Source organism: Tachypleus tridentatus, chromosome 1 (assembly GCF_004210375.1).
Source record: "Tachypleus tridentatus isolate NWPU-2018 chromosome 1, ASM421037v1, whole genome shotgun sequence".
NCBI lineage: Eukaryota > Metazoa > Arthropoda > Merostomata > Xiphosura > Limulidae > Tachypleus > Tachypleus tridentatus.
This window is the reverse complement of record NC_134825.1, coordinates 21,817,634-21,845,362: the sequence shown is the minus strand read 5'-3', so window position 1 is coordinate 21,845,362 and position 27,729 is coordinate 21,817,634. Positions and strand designations below refer to the sequence as shown.

The 27,729-nt window shown below is 31.9% G+C and overlaps 1 protein-coding gene across 3 annotated transcripts in view; it reads left to right on the top strand.

The window, feature by feature from the left end:
• La (La autoantigen-like) overlaps positions 1-20,725 on the top strand; it is a 38,329-nt gene extending 17,604 nt beyond the window's left edge. For 2 of the 3 annotated variants that reach the window (XM_076488764.1, XM_076488757.1), the window contains exons 7-16: positions 875-976; positions 1,527-1,637; positions 2,882-2,982; positions 3,745-3,792; positions 7,424-7,478; positions 8,308-8,451; positions 14,005-14,128; positions 14,939-15,004; positions 15,887-16,006; positions 19,237-20,725. In XM_076488764.1, the coding sequence (XP_076344879.1) occupies positions 875-976; positions 1,527-1,637; positions 2,882-2,982; positions 3,745-3,792; positions 7,424-7,478; positions 8,308-8,451; positions 14,005-14,128; positions 14,939-15,004; positions 15,887-16,006; positions 19,237-19,364 (999 nt within the window). In that variant the 3' untranslated portion in view covers positions 19,365-20,725. The remainder of the gene's footprint in view (positions 1-874; positions 977-1,526; positions 1,638-2,881; positions 2,983-3,744; positions 3,793-7,423; positions 7,479-8,307; positions 8,452-14,004; positions 14,129-14,938; positions 15,005-15,886; positions 16,007-19,236) is intronic. The other variant, XM_076488774.1, reaches the window with a different exon arrangement.
• The last annotated feature ends 7,004 nt before the right edge of the window (positions 20,726-27,729 follow it).

The window sequence follows — 27,729 nt, the reverse complement described above, 5'->3', positions numbered from 1 at the left end:
AGTGCAGATCTTTGGAAAGTACTACTGTGACTGAGCACTTGGGGTCATCCTCTTCCAGTATTTTGAGCTGTTGCACATGAACCCTTTTTCCAGTTTGTAGGTGGTACTGCTTTGCATGACATGAAATGCCACCTTTATTTGGCATATGCTTTGTGTATTTTGCTAATTGAATAACAGTGGTAGTTTAAAATTTGTCAAAAGCCATTGTGTAATTTATTTTTAATTATTTTCTTCACATTGTTTGTTAAATGATCACTGAGATGTGGATTCAGTTGGCAAGGTTTTATGACAATGTCATTATATTTTCATTAAACATCTTGTGTTTAAGGGTAAAAATTGCCTTGATATGCTGATGCTTCACTATTTCCTTAAATATTCTATTGCAACAGTTGATAGTGTTGATGTTTAAAGTATTTCTTGTTTTGTTTGCTAAGTGGGAGCATAGAATAGGATTGTTTAGTTTCACGGCAACAGCAGAACATGGTTGTGTGTTCCTGCAAAAATAATTTTCTCAGAAAATAGCATACAAGATCTAAAGAAGTATATAAGTTATTTCAAGTTAACAAATCTACTTCCTCATACCATAATGGAATTTCTCAAATTAAAATATTAAATTATTTGCTAAAGAGCATTTATAAAGCATTAATATGATGTCATCTACTCATAGTATTTGAAGGCATCAGAATCATCAAGAAAAGTGGATTTTCTATTAGGGAAGTCCACATTCCAAAAGCAGTCAGATTGTTGGGTTTCATTTCTTATCCCTTGATCTAATCTGATCTGGGTGTAAACGTAATTGCTTCAAACATGTTTTGTTTTCACAAAAATGGAAACTATATTTTGGTATTAAACAATCACTTTTAATTAACAACAGATTAGTGAGGATGGAAATAAAATTAGAAGAGATCCATCAAAACCTCTTCCAGAGAAAACTAAATCTTATCATGATGAAATGATGAGCAGAACAGCTTATGCAGTAAGTATTGTATAAAATCTGTGATTTTTTTTTGTCATTTTGAATACCTTTTTTTTCTGACTATTACAGATATCCATTTGTAAGCTGTTGTTTTATCTGCATTCTTTACTTTTTTCCCTGATAAACTTGAAAATGTATATTTAGACTTGTTAATTTATATCACTAAGTTTGATTGAAAGACAAGGCACATTATATTTTATCAGTGTATGTATTATTATGAGTTTCTATAAAAATCATTGATGTTCACCAATAATGTTCACATAAAAATTTAATAAAATTTCAAAGTGTGAACAATGAACTTCAATTTCTTGCTTTTTTAAAGAAACTTTAAAATTTTCCTTCATTAAATGTAGTAGTATTATAAGTTTTCAAAAGTGGAATATTTTTCTAACTTGTTTATCTTGCAAATTGTTTTCCTTTTAAAATTATTTAGTGTCGTAATTTACTGATGCATTCTGCAATGGATATTTTTTTTTCTAAAGTTTTAAATAATTTCCTATATCATAAGACCAAACAAGCTTTATCTTAATTGTTGTTTGTTTGTTTTTAGAAAGGATTTCCTAGAAACACCTGTTTAGATGACGTTTTGGAGTTTTTTGAGTCTTATGGTAAAGTGGAAAATGTTGTTATGAGAAAATTTCCAAATTCACCAACATTCAGAGTAAGTAATCATGTTAAAAGGTGTTTAAATTCAGCATATAGATTTTTGGATGGACAAAAAAGTTGAGAGGCTGCCTAGAAAGTCATATAACAGGCATGTGGTTAGATAAATAGTTTGCAAAAGGAGAGGTGGATGATTTATAAGTTAAAAAAAAAAGATACGATATAATGGACATTGAACAAAGATAAGTACAGTAGAAATAATTGGTGGCCTACACGCTATGCCAATTAATGGACTAGGAAACATTTCAACTTACAAAATAAAACAACTTAGTGGAAAAGTGAAAGTTCAAAAGACATTAACAGATTCATAATCAAAATGAGAAGATGAAATGGGTAACAAGATGGCACTTGAACAAATTTGTCTGTTTTATATGGAATTCTTGATACTTTAAGATAATGTAACTTTCATGTTGTTTGATGTAGTTTGGAGATGCCAAATAAAAATTTACATGAATTACAAACGTTTATGTTTTACTGAATAGGTATTAAAATATTTGGATTCTTCAACTCCCTGCTATGATTTGTTGTTAACCACATCATTCTTTTGTGAAAGTTTAGTTTTCATATTTGGCATTTTGACTGGAATAGCATGAGAGTACACCTTTTATTCTCAAGCTACTTGACATACAGAAGACTAAATTTGAGTTGTGACTAGATGCCTTATCTTGACGAATGCTTACCCTATTTGATACATTTTAAAATGGTTATCCTTCTTGATTGGAGTTTTGCTTCTGATATTTATGTTGAAGAATTTTCACCTTTTAAGACTCTACTGTTTGTTTAATTCTATTGGCAAATGACTTGTTGTGGATTTATTTCTGGATTGTCTAGGTGTATCAGTTTGGTTCATGTTCCTTTGTTTTACAATGCCATTATGTACAATGGATTTCTCCATCTTGGAAACTCTAAATCCCCATTGTGAATACATGTCTGTGGACTTGACATCTTCATATATTTAACTTAGTTTCCAATTGTGGAAGAATTTATTGAGTATTTGTAAGTTGTGGATGGCCCATGTTTTTTTTTCTTTTAAGTAATTGAATCAAATTTCAAAACTGAAATTAATGTTGTTTTCTTCAGTAACTTTGAAATTACTTTTATCTCATTAGTTTAACCATTTACAAATATTATTTCTTTAATTATGAACATTTAATATTCATATAGTATTTGTATTTTCACTTTAATTTTGGCTCATTGTTATTGAGATAGTAAACTTTACAGAAGTTTTTCAATCCCTCTTAGGGTTCTGTTTTTGCAACATTCATTAATAAAGAAGATGCTGAAAAATTTGTTGCAGCCAAGGACATAAAGTTTAAAAACATTTCATTACTTAGACAAATGAAGTGAGTACTGTTAAAATTACAGGTTTAAGATAAAAATTTGGTAAGTAATTTTTTACTGAGTTCCAAAATATGCTGAACAAACGTAATTGACCAACTTATTAAACTCGTAATTAATTTAAAAATAATAAAAATCCATAAAGGTAGATGTAATCGATATCATGATTACTTGTGTAGTTGATATTGAATGTTTGATCATTTGTTGTTTAACCTCATTTCTAGGTCTATTACCTGTTTTGAATAATAAATCAAACTCAAAATTGTAAGAGTATTGGAATTAAAATCTGAAGACAGAAAACACTTTTTTTGTAAATAAGAACCTGAACTACATCAGTGACAAGATTTTAATTGGTTTTGTATAAAATGTTATTTTTTCAACTTATAATTTTTTTTTCTTGTATGACAGTTTACATGGTCTTAATTTGAAATAAAGCTAGCATATATAATGTTGCACCTATGTATATCATACAAAATAGAAATAACATGTACAACTTGTGGTAGAAAGTTCACTTTGGTGAAGTTAAGCAAATGCATTTTTATTATTAAGCCTCTTTAGTCCAGTTAAAATATTTGATGCTTTTTACCTAAGAAATAGGTTAAAATATTTGTTTAATTTATGTTTTGTGAAAATATTCATGGTATTTATGTTGTAGTTTACTTCAGATGATTTTAAGTACAGCGTTTAGAAACGTGTATTTGTAATAAGTATTTGATAGTGAGTTATTTGAATAAAACAGAACTTTGTATTCATTTCTTGGCTTTCAGTGTAGATTTTAAGAAAAGAAAAGAAATAGAGTACCAAGAGAGGATGAAGTAAGTTTACATTTTCATTATAATTAATAAAAAACACCTTACATGAGAAACCAAAGGGTTTAAAAAAGATTTAGTATTTGACTTAAATGAATGAAATCAAAGTTGGTAGCCAAACTAGTGGCTATACTTACAGCGTTGGTTAGCAGCCAAACTGGTGGCTACACGTACAGCATTGGTTGGCAGCCAAACTGGTGGCTACACGTACAGCATTGGTTGGCAGCCAAACTGGTTGGCAGCCAAACTGGTGGCTAAACTGGTGGCTACACGTACAGCATTGGTTGGCAGCCAAACTGGTGGCTACACGTACAGCATTGGTTGGCAGCCAAACTGGTGGCTACACGTACAGTGTTGGTTGGCAGTCAAACTAGTGGCTAAACTTATAGCTTTGATAAGAACTTTACAGCAAATATTTGTTCATTAGCTAGTCAGGTAACATTTTTTGTTTAACTTGGGGCACATGATGATTGGTAAAACCTTGCATCTCCACTTCATTATTTTTTTTTATTTAGTAGATAATTATACTTTGCCAGCTTTATTTAAAAACATCCTTCACACTTGAAAGTAATTTCCTTATTTTCTCAAAATCAAAGACAGGTGAATGTTATTGTTAACATCTTAGTTTTTGCATAGTTCTTGTTTTTCCTACTACCCATCAAACTGATCTTGATTTTTTTTTTTAAATTATTATTTAGAAAAGTAGTAAATTATTCACCTAATATCAGTCAAACCCTGATATATTACAAGGAGAATCGAAGGTTGACATAACTTAAACTGTAGTAATTACACTACTTTTTAACCTTGTATAATTTATATCAATAAGTTTAGAATCAAATTGTAGATTACATAATTTAAACTTTAATTTTCTCCTTATCAATAAAAGTGTTAATACCCATACCAGCTGTTTTGAGATACATTTTTATTTCAAGTGTTTCTTGTCATCAAGAAATGTAATGAAATGTTTAAGATTAAGAAATAGAAATAACTACAGGCCTTTTAACTCTTTGTTGAATATCTAAAAATATTTTTTCATTTTCATCCATACTTTCATATTTTTATTTTCTCACTTAGTTTATTTTTCTTTCCTGTCCTTTACAATTTATTATTCATCTCAGCACACGACAACAACACTCTTAAGGTGTATTACAGTATCTTCATAAAAGATGTACAAGCCTTTGCAGAAATTACCTTCCACTTGTGCATGACCATAACCCTTGAGAACTGGGACAGTGTTCGAGATAACCTTTAAAAAACATTTAAATCTTTCAGTTATTAAAACATAAGTAATACATAATTAACTAAAGTATAAAAGTAAAGCCTAAATGCAACTTAACTGTCTCTCTGACCGTAATATATTTAGGTAAAAAAGAACAAAAGTATTATTGTGAACAAAGCAGCCAACAATACTATGAGTAGTTAAATTTATTTTATGGTGATAGTTAATGAAACTTTCAAAATAACCATTGTTACATTATAGTTTAAAATATAAGTTTTTCTAATGACTATATACATGTATGTGTAGGAAATGTAAGTATTTCTTAAAGGTTTCTTTTGAAGTAAAGGAATTAAAATTTATATAAAATAAAACTCAATTATATGTTATGTTAATTTCCTGGATGTTCATTGATAGTACAATGAAATATTGAGTGTAACCTGGTGAGCTTTGCAGAAAGGGGTTAATAGCCAAAAAATAAAAGAAGCCCTGTTAATAAAAAGTAAACAAAATATTTCCCTGTTCTTAATAAATACAAAGGTATTTATTTATATTGCTCCCTTCTTCCTTGTGTATATAATGAATTTCTATAATTACTTGGGCCTGAACGATTTATTTATGTATTCATATATTTTGTTTGGCATACGCAAAGTAAATTGCTGTATGTTAATCTTGTGATTATTCCACTTTAACAGCTTTCTGCATTATAGTGCCTCTCGTGAAGTTGCCTCTTATTAAAAGATCTCGTGGCTAGCATTCTTCTGTGTCATTATCAACCAAACTAAAAACCTTTGTGTCAGTTTGAGGTTATTGTAAGAACAATTGTAACAATTTTATGTCTGTAGCAGGAGTTTGACTTTTGCAGGCCAGAAATAAAGGTATCAGTTGTATTTATGTGCTTGTGTTGGTCTGGCCTGAATTTTGGCTGAGGAATATTTCAGTAGGAGTGGCCACTTAGTTTAGGAATTACAGTGATGATTAACCATAAAAGGAAAATCCTTCTGGATTAGTGCAGTAGTATATAATAATGTGTGAATTATACCTAATTATGTGTTAACTCTAAATTCTACACAAAATATATGGAAGGAAAGCACCATTATGAACACTATACATGAATTGAAGAGTGTGTGTGCTCGTTTGGACTTGGTAATTAGTGTTATTGTGGGTTACAACGAAAATGCATGTGTGACTTACTTTTAGTTTTTGTGATTCATATTTATAAATAATTGGTCTGTTAAAAATTTAACCCTTTAAAACCTCTTAGTATATGTAATACCATCTTTGATTGATATTGTCTAAATTATTAAAACTAATCTAAATAGATAGTGCTTGTATTATTTTATAAATAACACCTGTGATTGCCTTACACTACTTTGTTTACACGTATTAAAAAATGTAATGTTTCTTTTCCTAGAGGGCAAAATATAATGAAGTTATAAAACTTGTTACCTCTTGTAAACAGATAATTAAGTGCCAAAATAATTACTTTAGTAATGTAATAAACATCATAGGAAACTTGTGCAGTTAGTATATTACCTTTCTATGACTTACAGAATAGAAAATCATGTATTTGTACAGATAGTTGACTTTTACAGCTTTTAACATCTCTAGATTTAAAAAATGCACTTGAAACTATTACAACTAAAAATAAACTTCATACAAATGCAGCATTGCAACAGTTATAGCTTAGTTTTGTCTACTAGCAAGTAGTATCTGTATAGGTGGGAAATTTAATGGTTTCCACCATGTCAGTATTAATGGCAAAAGTAATAAAAAAAAAAACTGGTTATTTGTTTCATTTAATTACTTCACTTAAACAAATGTTAATAAAACTTGCATCTGAAGAAATTTTAAATCTCAATTCTGTTGGCAGCTTTTAGGGGATAGTTCACCCAATTTTTCTTAACTTTGTGTCCCTTTAAGTAATTGATTTTAAGACATGTTTTGTGTGAATGTTTCACTGATAGTAAAACCACTATGTTTTATATCATTTATTATATAAAAGACTCAATAAGCAAACATTTCAAAATACATAATCATCTGATGGATATGTATCTTTGAAAATCCTTGAGAAGTAGCTTTTTTTATGTGCAAGAAGTACTTGAAAGTATTATAATAGCAGAATATATATCTATATGTCTTACATGTTGCAACATTGAATGCAAGAAACACTCCGTTTCATTGTTAGTCTGCATTCATATATTGAATAAAAATAAATAGGAATTTTATGAGATTACAGTGGAGTCTGATTGATTTTGATGTACATTTTAGCTTCCAAAAAAGTGTTTGGAAAACATTCTGAGTGCTAAGAAAGTCCTTGAAACTAATCTGAGTAATTCAGTGTGAACTATGGTCTTAACTTTTGTTGTAGCATTTAAGATATTAATGCACAAATTATATTTTTTTTCTCAAATTGGATAGAAAGAAACAAAAAGAGAAGGAAAATCAAGCCAGAGACGAAGAAGCTGATGATCAGGTTTCTAATTTCTTGTGTATTGAAAGATATTTTGACACTTGTTTTCATTATATTAATAGTAGTATATGACATTTTATTTTTATTATTATCATTGTAATAAAGCACTTACCTTTTACTTTTATATTTGTAATGGTTATCATTTACCATACTTTTTAAAAATTTCATATGCACTTTAATTGTCATGAACACAGGTCAAGAATGTTAGCGTCCACATAATCTCTAATTACATGTTTGCTGTAGCCTTTGTTGTCTTTGCAATTCCAGCTGGGAAATAGACATTATAAAAATGTTAGAGTATCTGTAAAAGTCGCCAAAAGCAAATTCTTAGCCATGGCTATGTGGAGAAATTGTACAAATTATTCAAGGGAAGTTATTTAGGCTTAGAATTTTGGTGGTTTAACTGAAAAATAATTTTTGGATATGAGATGTAGTTTAATGATAACTAGTTTTGTATTTCCAAACATTTCTAAGTATGTGTGAAATTCATTTTAAAAATCACAAGTCTTAACTTTTTGATTACTTTGTTTCAAAAATCATGTTTAAAAATACTTATTTCTTAGAAACATAGAGAATTAATAAAATGTACTTATGCAACATTTATGGTAGGTATACATTACTGTGTACAATGTATGTTGAAAAAGATGGTATGTACTAGTTACTATAAAAAGAAAAACATATAAATTTTTTGTCATACATTATATGCACCATAATTTAGATAAATTTTTATTCAGAAATTTACAGTATCTAGTTTTATACTGCCGTATTTTTAGGGTTAAGTTGTAAGAGAGTTATCTAATATCAGTAATGACATTTTTACTTTGTTACTTAGAAATTTGTCGAGGAAGAAATAGTCAAAGGCTGTGTTCTCAAGTTAAGTGGGTTATCTAAAAATATTTCTCGCATGGACATCAAAGAAATCTTTAACCCACATGCCACGGTCGCCTATGTTGAGTATAATGTTGATGATCCTGAGGTGAGTTTTTTTCTGTTATACAAAAGTAATGAAATAAAAGGGTTAAAATGTTAATTTCTTTAATTCAAAAGCTACTCATTAGAGATGTACAACATTTGGTACATGAACTAGTGAGATACTTAGACAACACTCAGTGACAAGAGGAGAGGTTTTGATTGTGAAATTTGTACATACTGAAAATGATGATGCAACACTGCTGTGTCTTGCACTGCTTTGTGTGGCTTAATGGTTAGTTTGCTAGACTGTGAACCAAGGCTCCATGGTTGAATGGTTAGCTTGCTAGACTGTGAACCAAGGCTCCATGGTTGAATGGTTAGCTTGCTAGACTGTGAACCAAGGCTCCATGGTTGATGCCCTGTTATAGAACAGACAGAAAAAACTCTGCACTAAAGCTTTTAAATTTCACTGTTTTATTAGAATAGCTCACATTAATAGCTTATTACATCAAAAATTAGGTATGGCTAATGTGTATAACTAGAGTAACTTTGCACAAAATCCATAAACAGATAATTCTTACATTTGAATAGTAATGTTCAGTTTCTAATCTAACATCTTATTTATTAAGCTTTACAATGTATTTTTGGTGGCTTCCATAATCAAAATGCATTAGGTTTTAGGGTAGGATCTAAAGACCACTTGACTGTTTGTGTAGAAAAGTTTTGCTTTATGTATTCCAAAGCATGTAATTGCAGTGTAATAACAGTCTTTGTAGTTTGGACAATACTTCACCTTCATGTGTGAAGATGTTTGCATCATATTTTTTTCTTAAATGAAAGTGACTTGTTTGCACATGAATTGGGTAACACCTACTGTAGTTTTGTTAAATCCATCATTTGTTGGTATCTTGGAGAAATATGGCCAAATGATATTTGTATGTGAATCCAACCCATGCTGTAATAACATTTTCAGCCAATAGTCATGATGTGAAGACACATACTTTCTTCTCAGATCATATGGTTTTTGAATGCTGATTTGATTAAGCAGAGAAACTAATCAATCCATATGATATTTTCTGGCTAGGTGCTGTCTAATCTGACTTGTATTAGAAATTGGCTGCAAATTTTAGCCATTTACGTGCATTTCCTGGGTGGCCCAGCATGACCAAGCGTGTTAAGGCATTCGACTTGTAATCTGAGGGTCGCGGGTTCGAATCCCGGTCGCACCAAACCTCGTTGGTGAAAGAGTAGCCCGAGAGTTGGCGGTTGGTGGTGATGACTAGCTGCCTTCCCTCTTGTCTTACACTGCTCAATTAGGGACGGCTAGCACAGATAGCCCGTGAGTATCTTTTCGCGAAATTCAAACAAACAAGCATTTTCTGGTAGCTGTTATTAGTAACATGTAACCTGTAATAGTACAACCTCAAACTGATTTACACATGATTTTACAGACTCTTGGTTGTGGGTGTTCAGTGTGCTTGGTAACTTCAACTGATGCTCCATTCTTCAGTCGTAGTGAATTTTACTGTAACTTTGTAAGATGTCATGACCTGCAAAAAGGGCTAATGGGTGTTTTAGGGTGACCATTATAAGTTGTATCATTTTTCAGTCTTCTTGAAGCGAATGTTAATCTGATTTCTATAAGCTTCTTCACTCTTTAGTGCTCTTTGTTTGCTGCTTTATTGTTAATGAGATTTCAATATTGTAAGGTTATTATTTTACAAATCAACTCCAGCATTGGCAAATCATTTGTTAGAAGCCATTTATAAAACTAAAATGAAGTCTAGGTTGTTTAATGCTGTTTTTTTTTTTATATACACCATGGTATGAAAATTTAATGTACAATAATAATTACTTTTAGACAATGAAGTCATCTCTTGTAATACTTTATTGGCGCATCTTTCAAATATTATAGCTTTCTGGGTGCTTTTTGAATTTTAAATGTTAAAATAGGGGGATTAGCTTATAACTACACCTTAAAATGTAACATGTTTATGGTATTGTATTATTTGTATTTTTCACAAGTTTGCCATAACAGTGAGGTAATTTTTTGTCATTGTTAGTGTTTACATATACATGAATGAAAATGAAACAACTGTAAAATATTGTATCAGCATCTTGAAAGATGGTTAGTTAACAAACTATATATACATTAAACTTTTTTGATACGTCCTCATCTTCTATAACATTGTGTTGCTAGACTTCAGTGATGACGAGAAACCCACTTGTTGAGAAATATATATGCAAAACCGGCTCGTTTGGGCTGAGAAAACACTTTACATAGAAGAGCTTAACAACGCTTCGACCTTCTTCGGTCATCGCCAGGTTCACAAAGAAAGAGGTAACTGACCGAAGCTGACCACATGTTTGAAAGGGGTTGTGTAACTGTGTGTCGAAATGTAGAGGGCGGTATTAGATGTTTGAATATATAATTTTATTTATTATATTAATATAGGTATAAAGCATGCCTTTATATTGGTTTATTTTGGGTTTAAGTTGTTGTATAAGTAAGGCTTCTTTAATTTTACGCTTGTTTATGTTTGTTTCTTTATTTAGTATTTGAGTGTTTTCTATGGTTATGTTGTGTTTATTTGACTTGCAGTGTTCGAGAACGTGTGAAGGTGACTTTTATGTTCTTTGAATCTGGTTTCCATTTTCTACTTGTTTCTCCAATATAGAAGTCGTGGCAGTTATCACATTGTATTTTATAAATAATGTTGGTGTGGTGTTTGTCAGTGTAGTTTTACATAGTATAGACCTCAGTTTTGTGTCGGTTTTGAATAAATTTGGTATTAATTGGAATGTCATATTTTGTTACTAATTTTGCCAAATGTTGGTTATTTGTTTGCTGATGTCGGAATATATGGTATACAGCAGTATATGGTTTCGTGGTTTTGATTCGTGAGCTGTATTTACTTTAGTTGGTTGATTTTGCTTTCTGTGTAGGTGTGTGCGATAATGTTTTCTACGGTTTGTGGAGGAAACTTATTGATGTTGGTGAAGTATTGTTTTATTTTGTCTAATTCATCGCTAATTTTATCTGGTGAGCATAGTTTTATGGCTGTGTTTATTTGGTTTCTTAGTATGTTGAGTTTTTGTTTTGTTTCATGTGCTGAGTCCCAAGGAATGTATAGTCCAGTATGGGTGATTTTTCGTGGATTTCTGTTTGAAATTGTGTATCAGTTCTTGTAATTTTGAGGTTAAGAAATGATATTTGATTGTTTTCTTCCTGTTCACATGTGAAGTTGATGTTGGGATGTATAGAGTTAATGTGATTGAAAAATTAAGTATGTGTTCTGTAGATTTGAATCCCAAAACCGTGTCATCTACATATCTATACCAGTATAGTGGTGGATGTAATGCTGTGTTAATTGCTTGTGTTTCAACTTGTGTCATAAAAATATTGGCTAGAACTGGTGATACTGGGTTGCCCATGCTTAGGCCGTTTGTTTGTATATAGTTTTGGTTGTTGAACATGAAGTTTGTCTTTATCGTAGTGAATTCTATGAGGGTTGCTAACTGGTTACTGGGAATTTCTATAGTTGGGTTAGGGTCTCGGATATAGAGTTCTAAGGCTATCTTGCAGGCTTCAGTGGTTGGAACTTCTGTAAAGAGGGATATAACATCGAAACTGGCCATTAAGGCTTTATGATTAAGTTGATGAAAAAAATGAATAACATCCTATCAGACACGAACAAATTTAAACCAATACACACAAATCCAACAAAGACACACGAGACGCAACTGAACAAATTACTACTACAAATGAAAAAGCCAACACAATTTCACAAACACTTTATTCCTACCTACGTAAAACCGACTCACGCACACCGCAAATATATACGGCATCCCCAAACCTCATAAACCAGATTGTCCATTACGACACCAATAATGTCCACATATGAATCGTTTAATTACAACCTTGGTAAATACATAGCATGGGCATTCTCCAAATATGTAACATCAGCCAGCTCATTTATCAAAGACTCTTTTAATTTCAAGTCTAATCTAAATCAACTTAATCATAAAGCCTTAATGGCCAGTTTCGATGTTATATCCCTCTTTACAGAAGTTCCAACCACTGAAGCCTGCAAGATAGCCTTAGAACTCTATATCCGAGACCCTAACCCAACTATAGAAATTCCCAGTAACCAGTTAGCAACCCTCATAGAATTCACCACGATAAAGACAAACTTCATGTTCAACAACCAAAACTATATACAAACAAACGGCCTAAGCATGGGCAACCCAGTATCACCAGTTCTAGCCAATATTTTTTATGACACAAGTTGAAACACAAGCAATTAACACAGCATTACATCCACCACTATACTGGTATAGATATGTAGATGACACGGTTATGGATTCAAATCTACAGAACACATACTTAATTTTTTCAATCACATTAACTCTATACATCCCAACATCAACTTCACATGTGAACAGGAAGAAAACAATCAAATATCATTTCTTAACCTCAAAATTACAAGAACTGATACACAATTTCAAACAGAAATCCACCAAAAAATCACCCATACTGGACTATACATTCCTTGGGACTCAGCACATGAAACAAAACAAAACTCAACATACTAAGAAACCAAATAAACACAGCCATAAAACTATGCTCACCAGATAAAATTAACGATGAATTAGACAAAATAAAACAATACTTCACCAACATCAATAAGTTTCCTCCACAAACCGTAGAAAACATTATACGCACACACCTACACAGAAAGCAAAATCAACCAACTAAAGTAAATACAGCTCACTAATCAAAAAAACCACTTAAAACCATATACTGCTGTATACCATATATTCCCGACATCAGCAAACAAATAACCAACATTTGGCAAAATTAGTAACAAAATATGACATTCCAATTAATACCAAATTTATTCAAAACCCGCACAAAACTGAGGTCTATACTATGTAAAACTACACTGACAAACACCACACCAACATTATTTATAAAATACAATGTGATAACTGCCACGACTTCTATATTGGAGAAACAAGTAGAAAATGGAAACCAGATTCAAAGAACATAAAAGTCACCTTCACACGCTTTTGAACACTGCAAGTCAAATAAACACAACATAACCATAGAAAACACTCAAATACTAAATAAAGAAACAAACATAAACAAACGTAAAATTAAAGAAGCCTTACTTATACAACAACTTAAACCCAAAATAAACCAATATAAAGGAACGCCTTTATACCTATATTAATATAATAAATAAAATTATATATTCAAACATCTAATACCGCCCTCTACATTTCGACACACAGTTACACAACCCCTTTCAAACATGTGGTCAGCTTCCGTCAGTTACCTCTTTCTTTGTGAACCTGACGATGACCGAAGAAGGTCGAAACGTTGTTCGCTCTTCTATGTAAAGTGTTTTCTCAGCCCAAACGAGCCGTTTTTGCATATATATGTTGCTAGACTTGTTTCACTCATTGTATATATTAAAGTCAATAATACTCTTACACTATTATTGTAAACTCAGATACTTGTATGCTTTGTAAATTTAGTTTTATAAATTAAGTATGATTGTGAAACGTGGTCATTTGTTTATTTATCTGTTGCAACTTGCTGCAACACTAGGCCTTTGTAAGGTTTGCAGAAGAGGGAGTTGCCATGTTTGCTGTAGAGAAGGCTTTGACTGGAGAAAGTGATGATAAAAAACTGGTCATCTGTGGCACTGAACTCAAGTATCAGGTTTTAGAAGGTAGTATTCCACTTTCATCTGAAAAAACTGTTGATCTTTAAACTAATGGTTTGAAACGTGTGGCATTATGTAGTAGTCATTGGCTGTTGTTTGTCGGTTTTGTAAATTCCTGCATAGGTATTCAAATTGACAGATTAACGATAAAGTATTTAATAGTTGTGTTGATTAATGACAGATAAATTGTTAATAATTAAAAAGTCTTGTTGAATTTTATAGGTTGCTTGTGCATCTTAATATGAAACATGCTAGTTGGTTTAATGATATATTGTTAGTTCAGCCACAGGAGTTTCAATAGTTTGAACTTAACATTTTGTATGAAAGTGATTTCATGAGCTGAAAGGTTAGCGTTAGCTGAATGACAATGGAAGTACCAAAATAACTGGTAAATAACCAGAATTACGATCTTTCGTGTAGTTTTTCCTCAGTAAGAAATGTACCTGACAAGCTGTTTGAACTTTCTACTATAATAATAATAGTTTTGAACTAAATGCATCACAAAAACAAATTTTTGGATAATTTTACTTTATGACAGCCTTGTTACTAAAACATACAAACAACAATAACAAAACCGTAAACTAAAACACTACCTTTCAGTGAGTTGTTTTGCAGTATAACATAAAAGTACAGGAAGCAATGTAAGGACCTAAAGCTTTTCAGGAAATATTCCATAAAATTTAGCTAGTTGGGTGAACATAGATTATTCTAATAAATTTTACTTAAGCCCATAAAATTTATAGCAATATACAGTTATGAACATGATTAAGTAATAATAATTTATCTGCAGTATACAGTGGATTTTTTATGTACTAGGGGAGGAAGAACAGCAGTACTGGAAGAGATTTGCAAAGACCAGAGCTGCATGGAGGAAGAACATGCGTATGTTTTTCTTACAAGACATTTGTTTGAAATACTAATGTGTAACCCATTACACAAATAACAATTAGTATAACAAAGGAAAAACAACAACAAAGCTCTCTGTGTTCAAATTTTAAATGGGTTCCTAGTTTTCCTATTTGGTTTCCTTTGCATGAGTAAAAACAAAAGTGTTTTCAAGACGTAAACATTAATGTAACAAATTTAATTTAAGCCTAGATATTAATATTTCACAACTGATTGAGGAAATTTATTTTAAATAAGAAGTTTGTGGTAAACCAGGTCAGTTATTTTGGTATCAAAATAGAATAGCAACTTTGAAAAATAGGTTTCCTAATAAAGCTGTTTTGCTGTGGTGTGAGATGTAATTTGCTGCAATTTATATACAATTTCAGTTTATGTGTAACTTGATGTAGGTACCACGTTGCTTAAACATGATGGTTAGGCTTTATAGTAGAACTTAATGTGTTGATGTGACAGTTTTCCTAAAGAGTGAAAAAACTTGGTGTATTATATTCCACATAGATAATATCAAATATTGAAACGGACTTGGTGTTGGCCTGGTACTTAGGGTGTTCAATTAGCAATCTACAAATCATGAATTCTAATTCTTGTGACTGAAGGTGCTCCCAATTTTTAGCCCAAGAGTTAGCAATGGGTGGTGTTGACTAGCTGCTTTCCTTCTAGTCTATCACTGTTAAATTAGGGATGGCTAAACCACGTAAATTGGAGTAACCTTGCAAAAAAATTCAAAACAAAACTTTGAAATAATTTTACAAACTAATCTGTTATTAGTAGTGACATTGTGTCAGATATCATATTGGTAATCTTTTAAACATTATGGAATAAAAAGTTCAGTATTAATGATGCATTTAATGTACACAGAGAAAAACAACAGTTCTGGTAGAGGAAGAAGAGGTTTTGGAAGGAAAAGAGGTGGTGGTTCTGGTAGAAGAGGAAGGGGTCCCAGAGGAGGAAGACAGTTTAGTCAAGAGGATAGAAATGGTAAGTGTAATCTTTAATTTTATTGTATGTTTTGGAGATGGTTGCATGTCAAGTGTATGTCATTAAACAAATTATTGAATATCCTCTAAATTTAGGTATACTTGTATCTAGTTAATCCATTAAAAAAAATACATTTTGAACATAGCTTTTCTTATTAAATTTTTTAGGTGTATGTATGGGTTTAAAACAATAGAACAAGTAGTTTCATATCTTTGCCACAAAGTAACTAAAGCTACTAGATTCATAAACACCTGAGTTTTCTTCATAATATTGTAATATTTTATAATATAATTTGAAATTTAAATAATTAAAGTAATCGACAAATTCAGAATTCCAAGTAGAATTCTCGATGTATTTGTTACAAGATTGTCTTGCATTTTTAAACCTTTAAAAACCAGATTATAGTATCTGTAAGCATAAGACTGACAAAAAAGGAAGATGTGAGAAATAATCTTTTTCTAAAGCAGTAGAAACTACAAACAATAAGATTAAAAATTATTGTTCTTAAGTTTGTGTAATGCAAACTAGGATTTATTTTTATATCCAGTAAAGCTACTAAATATGAACTACATGATAGATGCCATACCAAAAAAAAACATTGTTTATGAAGTACCTTGTGGCAGATGCTGACTAGTGCATGTATAGGAGAAACTTGTCAATCCATATGTAATCTAATCTAAAAATGTGTTACATTCAACATCTCAATACTAACTATGGTATTGCAGAATATTATGAAAAGAACATGGCCCAGAGCAAGTGAATTCCATCTTCTATTGGTTGTCAAGATCTTGTCTGTCAAAATTTTTTGGGCAGAAAAGTCAAATAACCCATTTTAATCAAATAAAAGAAATACTAAGTGTAGAGATATCATTAAATAATTTATTTGTTGAATTTTTCCAGAGTCACTATACACTTAAGTGCTCAAATAGATTTTCAGACATTGTTTTAAGTATGTATTGATACAATAAGATGGACAAATACTCACCAATACAAATATGAAGGAATTTGTTCAGGTATGTAATGTATTCTAGTCAAAATCCAATGATGTTAATACTTATTGGTTTTACACTTGTTATTTATATAAAATTCTTGGTTTCATTTGCCTTAACAATAAAAATTTAAGGATCTTTAGTATTTTGATATATGAACTTTCTAAACATGTCAGTGTTTGATTTATCAATGACAGAGTTTCAGTTTAGATTTAACTGGATTAGTGAACTTCTAGGATGTGAATAGGTCATGACAAAGTTGTCATAACCAAATAGTGAGCTAATAAAGATGCATTATGGAGATGTAGGTCATGATTTTATTAGCGTTTATAAATAAGTGTAAACAAAATTGAATAATTTGCTCAATTAATGATATATCAGACTATTAAATAAGGGTAACAGTTATCTTAGTAGGAATAAAACAGTTTGTAATATAAGAATAAGATACAATGGAAACTGATTGAAGACTGATTATTCACAGTCTTTTTAAATGAAACCTTATCCTGATGGAGGTTTATTTGTTGCAACCACTCAAAAAAGAGTTTTCTTCATTAAATTAGTGCAAATCTTTTAAAGACATGGAAGGTATTATCTCTTTCTATTTTATAATTTTTGTGTATTTTTTGCATTCTAACCAATTACTTTAATGAAATAACAGAAAATAAAACCTGAAAATGTATAGAAATTGTTAAAATTTTTGTATAGAAAATATAACTATGCAGTGATATTTTTGATTAATGCCATTCATTGGGACATGTTGCTAAGAAACCTTGTTTAAACAGAGATTAAAGTTCTCCTTTGAATAACTGTACAAAGAAGAGGTAAAAATATGTGTAGCTTTCATAGTTTTATGTCATGGTGACATTATTCTGGAAGCAACTTGGGTGACATATCTACAGTTGTTGCTTATTAATTACACCATTAATATACTTGATTTGTAAAAGGTGTGATCTTTAGTGGAATGTGGATATATTTAAAACAAGAATCAAAGTTTTGTAAAGTCAGTATAATAAAAGTATTAGAAGCCTAATGTAGAATAAAATGTATTTTTATTTGCAAGTCATTTTAATTTTGATTCAATTTCTCTTGATAAGACAAGACTTTATGGTGCTCATGTTAAGATTGCACCTGAGAGATAGCTTGTATTAACATGCTGCATAGTAAAAGCAGCATTAGTTTCTGTAGTTAAAATTGTTTAAAAAATAATCAGATAGATTACAGAGGTAGAGTGTGTTATATTAAGAAAAATTTAAAGTGTCACCACAGTGTTGCAGTCAGTGTTTTCCATACATGATTTTGCTTTTATCTGTGGATATGTATCTTGACATTAGCACTGCAGCATAGCATTCATTGAAGAAGGCTTTATTGTTAGTTGTCATGCCCAAAGCACAGCACAAGTTAGTAGTTGCTTTCCATAAGTTACCTAGTGTATAGGGATGACTGTTTTCCAACTACCATTTCAACAGGTTGAATGCACAGATTTCTATAAGTGGTTATGTTATGGATGAATACCTATTTCATTCAACAGCTAGGTTGAGGCATACATCACAGAATCAGCTTCTGTACACATGATTTGTGTCACTTTTCCAGGTGGAGATCCTTGATTATTGCATTGACCTTTGTGTTTTTGAAGTACCACTTGTTACAAGGTTCTGCACTGATTACCGTAGCTGTGGTAATATTAATTGCAAGTCCCTTGTTGGATAGTCTTGGTGTCCCAAATAATATCAAAATTTAGATAAATATGATTTGTCTGCTCAAAATTACTTTTAATGTAATATACTCATCTTGCTGTATTTCTTGGTATGTATGATAAGTCATTATTTTTCTTTATAGGAAAATTTAATGGTGGAATATTTCTTTTATTTTAGTAATGCTTTGCAAATTGTTGAACTATTTTAAGGGTTGTATATGTCAGTAGTAAAATGGTTAAAATTAACCTGTTGACTGCCAAGTATTTCAGCTGCTTCAGTACAACTCTAATGCTTCTTCATTTTGTAACTTTTTGATGACGCCATTTTGGATCGAAAGTGAAACAGTTTGCAAGTAGGTCAAATGTGTGTATGGTGCTGACATCTAGCGTTGAAGTTAGGTATTATTGAGAACTAATTAACTAATCTGTGGCACTGTGTTACCAATCGGCTTGGACGAGTTATCTCGTCTACGGCACTGAACAGGTTAAAAAACCATAATTTTAAAAGGGCACAGAAAAACTTTACTGTTTCTTTTATGCATTTGCAGGCAAAGAAGACAAACTGAAAACAACAGAGCAAAAATCACCAAGTAAAACTGAAGTAACTGAAACATTAGAAAGTGAACCACCAGCTAAACGGTTAAAATCTGAAAACAGTGAAACATCGGTTGACTAATTCTTTTTTGTCTGTATTGACAAGCACTGTATTTTTAATGCAAAAACTATTAAATGCTAATTCCATAGTGTAGTAGATTTTTCTCATGATCAGAATCATTTTGTTTTTATTGTGCATTATTTTTCTTATTCATTGCAAAATAAAGAAATTCTTTAAATGTGCCAACTGTCTCCTAGATTTTCATAACCGAAGAGCAGAGATTTAGGTAATTAACCTTATTCAGTATTTCTCTGTTTCTAAGGTTAATTAAAGAATTACAAGTTAACCTTTCATTATCAGAGTCTATATTTTTATTGAAACTTCTAGTTTTACACATTTTTATTTTTGAAACAAAGGTATTAAAACTGATTACTTGGATTATTTGGAAGATTCTCAACACCCATTTTTAGCAGTAAAGTACTAATTACATATTTTAGGGAATACTTTATAACTGTTTAACAAAAGCCTTTTCATTTTCATGTATTTGAAACCAGCTTGATGTTTTTGAATAAAGGATGTTTTGTTTGTAAGATTTATTTTTTTGATTTACAGATAAACGTAACTATATATAAAATCTTTATTTTTAAACCACTTTGTTTCACTAGGTTTACGTAGCATTGTCAGGTAGCATGCTATCAGTATAATCTTGTTACAGTTTAAATTGTCAATGTTAAGGTATCAGTGATGATATTTAATTATGAAAATTACTGTTTTTTGTTATTCACTTTATTAGCTGCCACCCTACCTTAAAACTATTTCAAATTTTTTGTTAATCAACTTTGAGTTTTGAGATACATCCTGAAATACAAGAAATAGCAAAATAATATTCTTTAAATATGCCAAAATGCTATGTTGTTTATGTTTAGAATGTTAAAAGATAAATGTTAAGCTATCAGCTTGTGTTATTGTTATTATTAGTGTAATTATGGTCAAGTATGGGATATTTAAGATATGAAAAACTTTCATATTGTGGTGAAAATAATACAGTTCATTTTCCAAGTGTACAGTGTTAGATTCTTATATCTTTAAAATTCATAGTTTACCAAAAAATCTTGAAAAGCAGAATTCTTCATTTCATCCCATTGCATCTACTTGAACTGTAATCTTAAACCTCTTATCTTTATTATTTGCCCTTTGACAGAGGGGCTCATATTAATGTTTCTTTTAAAATTTGAGTGTAATTCATTCTAAAGTTAAGTTTATGCTGAAAAGTAAAGTTGGTGTAATCTATCATTTTTTTGTTTTACTGTGAAAAAACAAAGTGAATTTCACATCTTCAGTTTTGTAAGGATTTGTGTTTGGGAGTTTACCTTCATTTGATTCTTTCCGTGAACTAAAACAAAACAAATAAAAAAAAAAGTAACAAAACTTTTTTCACACAATTGAACTTTGTTTCTTTTGCCAAGATTTTCTAAGAAAAAATTGTAAACATCTCAACTTTTGCATCACAAAGTAAGTAACCTTCAGAAGTAATGAATTAAACTGTCACCCCTAGGAAATTAATTAAATGGTAAAATGATAACAGGAAACCATTTCTTTTTATTGTATGTTATCATAATCTTGACTTTCACACACTACCCCAAAACATGGTAAGAAACGAATATATATATGTTTTCATTTACTTAAAAGGGAAAAATTAAGCCAGCTTCTTTCAATAATATGTGATGACAGTGACACATCAGGAACCTGCCAAATTAAATACAAATACTGATCATTCTTACCTTGTCAATATTGTCAGTTTTAATCAAGGTTGATAAAACACTTGAAACCACCTCTCGTGTGTTTGAACAAACGGTGATTTTTTCCAGAGCTTTGATAATATATATACAGAGAAATTGTAGAAAAATAAAGCTCTCTATATTAAAAAAAACACGAAAACATGTATAAATATTCTAGATGATGGATGTCCGTCATATGATAAATATTTATTAATTACGTTTTTGGAAATCAAATGTTTTATGGACATAATTTATAAAAAAAAATCATATTATAGTAATAATACATGTGTGAAGAATTTTCATCTTTTTTTAGTGATACACGAAAAGAACATTTTTCATGTATATTTTGTCATATTATGTAAGGGGTTTTTAATTAGAATTGTGACATGCATACTTATATTTTACTTTCAAATCTTTTCGTTATTAAACCTCGGGGAATGAATCATTTAAAAAAAAAAAAAAAGGTTCTAGAAGAAATATTCTTACAAGGTCAGATATTTAACCCTACGATTTATTAATTGTAACGCAACGAATTTGAGGGTGAAGCGAATAGCACAAAAACATGAATTTTCTTTAAAGGATACTTTTGAAATGTTAGCTAAATTTTTAAATATCTCGTATCAGAAGAAAAGTAGTCCTAAATCTACTTCAGCGCCATCTATTGGGTAGCAAGGATATTTGCAAATTTTATTTGACACATGCAGACACTAAAGTCTGTAATAATCTTATTTTCCTGAATATTCAAATATTTTTCTAACATGTGATAATAAATATTTTAAAACAAAACCTAACATCACCGAGATTTGAACGCAAGACTTTCGCTTGAGATAACCACGAGCCACTCCAACGTTACCGGCGCAAATAGCGTCACGGCTAAATAGTTTTATTAAAAGTAAGATAGGCGTACTGCTACTGTAGTTTTTGTATTTCCGCTGGCTTTAAGAGTTTTGGGGTAAGTGAAATGCATCGCTCACAATGGATATGACAGATATTGTGGTTGAAATACATAAAAATCCCTAAGTAACTATATTAAACATGTTGTGTTTGAAAATGTAATATGCCTAATTCTAATGTCCTATGACAAGTCCAAATACAAAGTTCACTGATTACAATGTTATTCTAGTTTTTCTCTTATTCAACTATAGCTGATTGTTATTTCATTATTGTTAAACGAAATGATATCTTTACCTGATATTGTAATACTTGACAATTTGAGCTGTAGTGCGATTTTATTCAATAGGAAGACCTTGCCCCATAACGATGTTTAGTAAACCTAGCGAAACGCAGTTAATATATATATTAAAAAATTACTTATTTATTCGTCAATAAAAATATTATTAAGGGTGCACAGCGTGACTTTCTCATTTACTATAAGACCGAGTAATGAAGTGCTATTTTGTGTATTTGTTTGATAGAAATAACTGCTAATAGGCAATTTCTTCGATTAACATGTTTGTATGGAAATTCTTATACATTATTGGCAGATTGGCCATTACCACTTCTGGTAACTTCTGGGCTACTCTTTTTACCAAGGAATAACTTTATAACGACCCCACGGTTGAAAGGGCGAGCATGTTTGGTGTGACGGGGGATTTGAACCTCAGATTACGACTCGAGCGCCTTAACCACCTGACCATGCTAGGCCAGGTTCAGATTCATTAAACAAGTTTATACAAAATGCGGTTTATACTCTGAACCATGAATATGTGATAAGTGATCAAACTTTGTACGTGTCTGGGCAGTTTTGTTTTTACTTTGTGTAAAACAACCTTAAAAATATTTCGAAGAATCAAAAATGGGACTTTGAAAATAATAGCGAATACATTTACAGTTTATCACATTTTTCAATTCACAAGATTCTTCGTACAGAGCTATTCGTTGGTAAAAGAGTAGCCCAAGAGTGCTAAATATTCGCTTTTACAAAACGCGGCCCGGCATGGCCAAGCGTGTTGAGGCGCGCGACTCGTAATCTGAGGGTTCGCATCCCCATCGCGCCAAACATGCTCGCACTTTCAGCTGTGGGTGCGTTATAATGTGACGGTCAATCCCACTATTCGTTGGTAAAAGAGTAGCCCAAGAGTTGGCGGTGGGTGGTGATGACTAGCTGCCTTCCCTCTAGTCTTACACTGCTAAATTAGGGACGGCTGGCACAGATAGCCCTCGAGTAGCTTTGTGCGAAATTCAAAAACAAACAGAATAAAAGGCCTACAGCGAGATAGTTGATAGATCGAATTTCATCCAGGCATCAATAAGTAATAGCCATCAGAAGAATAATTGGTCCTTACCTTCGTTAGTTTTTAACTGTTGATAAATATCGTGTGTTTGTACTTCGTGGTCTTAAGCCTAAAGCCCAAAAGTTTTTAAGAACTCTAGCTACCTTGCGGAAAAATTTTATAACTTCAGACATATTCGGTAGGAAAGGGGGAAGTATTAATGCAACCGTCTTTATACAACCTTCACAATATTTCTTCTGAAAACTGACACATATATAATTAAATATTTCAAATGCAATTTCTTTCTTCAATGATTAAACCTGATCAAGTCGTTTTGAGCAAACAAGATGTTACATATATACAAAAATGTTCAAATTTCTTTACAATTATGAAACGTATATTTGGTATTCAAAAGACGTAACTCTACAAAGGAAACTTATTTTCCACTCAAAGTTTTCCTGGGCTGATGCATTTGGTACTTAAATTGACAAGTAATACTGATTAGTGAATTTAGAAGCTTGGCTTTAAAAATAAATGTTTATTAAATTGAGGTATTATAAGACAGAAACTTACGAATTATATAAAGTAGTTTTAAAATGTTTCACATTTGCAACACTATTTTAATTTTTCACACCAAACACGGCCAGGCATGACCAAGTGGTTAGGGGGCGCTCGACTCGTAAACTGAGGGTTGCGGGTTCGAATCCCGTTACACCAAACACGCTCGCACTTTCAGTCGTGGGGGCGTTATAAAGTTACGGTCAATCCCACTATTTGTTGGTAAAAGAGTAGCCCAAGAGTTAGCGGTGGGGGTAATGCCTAGTTGCCTTCGTTTTAGTCTTACACTGCTAAATTAGAAACGGCTAGCGCAGATAGCCCTCGTGTAGCTTTGCGCGAAATTAAAAAACAAAACAAAGTGTGAACCGTAATTATGCCACATATTACTGAGTTACGTAGTCGGTGTAATGCTATTCACAAATTAATTAATTAATTTTTCCGTAACTGATTTACCAGTTATCCCTTCTGAATAAAAATACAAACAGTTATAAATGATTTGCCTTTGTTTAGATTTTTATAAATGCACTAATACCTCTTTATGTTACACTGTTCATCTTTACTTGTCATTTAAATATTTTAAACCTTCAGTGTATGGTACGTGTTATTAATAATACGTTATTAGTTAAAGTATAGAAAGTGTATAATAATATGTTAATTACGGTATATATGCATATACAGTGCCGATGAAGCATTTCTACAATACTGCTAGTACAGCGGTATGTGGCGCTGAAAAACGAAAGACATAAGAACTGTTGACACGTTATATAAATTGTTTGATTACAACTTTGATGGTGTGAACCGAATTGAGTTTAGAAAGTGTAATTTTCATCAGTTTTACACACATAATAAGGGCCTTGTAAAGTTTGTTTTTATTATCTTCATGGACAAGCTTAGAACAGAACAAATAATCCATGCATACGTCCAGTGAAGCTTCTAAGGAAAACATAGTGTGTGTGTTTTCTTATAGCAAAGCCACATCGGGCTATCTGCTGAGCCCACCAAGGAGAATCGAACCCCTGATTTTAGCGTTGTAAATCCGTAGACTTACCGCTATACTAGCGGGGTGCAAAACATAGGGTAACAAAAATAACATCTGAATTATAACGTTGTTGTTTCTTTCAGTTACGTCCACCACATTTCAGTCAACGCTACCTCAATTGTAACCCATTATTGTCACAGTTACAGTGTTATTTATTTTGAAGATGATATAAGAAGGTCGAAACGTTGTTTTGCAGTTTATTTTAATTGAAGTTTAATACGCATACCAGCCGTCTTTTGAATACATTTTTTACTCAAGCGAGTTTCTCGTCATCATGAATATTCAACACTGATGCCACCAGGACAGCTTGTCTGGCTGAATAACACTGATGAATAAATTATTAGCATCAATGCTGCACATTCTTGAAACACCTACATGAATACAGAATTACCGAATTGTAGAAGGAATTTCAGAACGCCAATCATATAATACAGTGGTTCCCAAACTATTTTAGTATAAGACTCCCTTGATGTGAACAGAAAACTTTGAAGCCCCCAACTTATAACTAGTAAACAAAATAGTGCCGTACAAAAACAATAACATCCCCTTTTGACATACTATATAATTTAATTAATTGGATAAAATTTTTGTCGATTTATTGTTTGCTTAGATTTAGAATTAATTCAGCATCTTTGTCTTCGACCCAGTTTTGAGGCATCCTCCCAGAAAAAAATAATAACAACAAAAAACTTCACGATCTCCACGAGGTCACGGTTCCCACTTTGGGAAACATTGATATAATATATTCTTCAACACTTTATAAAGTCCAGTTTTATTTCTTCCATTTATATTTTCCAAGACCCTGACATGGCCAGGTGGTTAAGGAGCTCGACTCGTGATCCGAGGGTCGCGGGTTCGAATACCCCTCGCACCAAACATGCTCGCACTTTCAGCCGAGAGGGCGTTGTAATGTTACTGTCAATCCAACTATTCGTTGGAAAAAGAGTTGTCCAAAAGTTGGCGGTGAGTGGCGATGACTAGCTGTATTCCCTCTAGTCTTACACTGCTAAATTAGAGATGGCTAGCACAGATAGCCCTCATGCAGCTTTGCGCCAAATTCAGAAGCAAACAAACCTTTTCCAAGGCTACTTATGAATCTAATTCATTGTGAATCTAATGATAGATTAGGCATCTCATTTATTTTCACTATTTTAAACAGCTAGTCCAGCAGAATAATTTATGCAAATAAATTAGTAGCATCATCGTTAGGTATTCTTGATTTAGAATTATAAGATCTTCCTAGTATTGCAATTAGTTTGTGGATAGAAGATTGTTTGGTGGTGGGGATGATCGACTAAGTAACAGTGACTTAAACCCGACCCCAAGTAAACTTTTCCTTGTTACTGCAACGTAAATCTCATGGAATTAATTTAGAAACAAAGAAAATAAACATATATGACGATGAACTCTCATTTATTCACACAACATAGTGCTGTGACAATGAACTTTCATATATTCCTAAATAACATGTTACAAGTAAACATACAGCACTTAGGCCTATAACAGTATATCGAATCACGTACACAGCATACTAACATGAACCTTTTAACACCCCAGTACATATGACCATGTACTCTCATTTATTCCAAAACATTTCTGAGAGTAAGTAAGTGACGGCCTACTGAGTTGATCTGGCCAATACTATAAAGTCACCAGGTCTGAAGTCAATTTAGTAATAGTGAGACAGCGGCTCCTTGTTCCTGGGGAAATCCCACTCAGTGGTCTACGTAATGAAAAATATTATAATTGAGGTGATCAGCACTTTATATTTCTGATTTCCCATTAACCTACACAATTTTGGTATGGCCAGTGGGGGGATGCATCCTTCATCCTCCCCTCTGTATCCATCCCTGTTTGTGACTAAAATTTTGAAATCAGACGGTTTCTTTTTATTTATGGGAAAGAAAATCGTTTGTGGGACGACCTTGTCTTTCTATATAGCGCTTCGCTATAGTGTTAACATCTTTGTTCAGTTGAGCTTTATGTATTTAACAAGACTATCCGATGTTGAACGAAAAAAACATATGTAACAGTTTTTTTCTGGAGTTTATGGTCGTTCCCCCAACTAGCACGGTGATATGTCTGCGAACTTACATTCTTAGAAACTGGGTAGCCTTTCGTATAGCTTTGTACTTAATTTCAAACAAAGGACAAATTTAAGTCCCTTTTTTTTTTTTTATCATACTGCAAGTGTAAGATGTTTCATTCAGCCAACACTTTGTTGGTTTATTTTGAATTTCGCAGAAAGCTATACGAGGGCTATCTGCGCTAGCCGTTCGTAACTTAGCCATGTAAGACTAGAGGGAAGGCAGCTAATCATCACCACCCACCATCAACTCCTGAGCTACTTTTTACCAACGAATAGTGGGATTGACCGTCACATTATAACGCCCCCACGGCTGAAAGGGCGAGAATGTTGGGTGTGACAGGGATGCAAACGCGCGACTCTCATATTACGAGTCTTATCCACCTGGCCATGCCGGGGCGATCAACACTTCGTAATATAAATATTCGTAGAATATTTTAAAATAAACCATATTTAATGAAGAATCTATTATCACAGGTGGATTTAAAATTTTGAAGAAGAAAAAGATATTGTGGTCATTCTGCACATCAGGGACGTCAGTTCAGAGGAGAAAGAGGTACAAGCACATCAGGGACGTCAGTTCGGGAGAGAAAGAGGTACAAGCACATCAGGGACGTCAGTTCAGGGAATAAAGAGGTACAAGCCACCCCCCACGAACATGAGAAGAATATGATAATAAATTGCCAATCTTAGTTTTATGTTGATCCTACAGAACTGCATTTTTTTTTTTAATCCAAGGGCTTAAGGGGCACAAAGGTACATGAACCTCGGT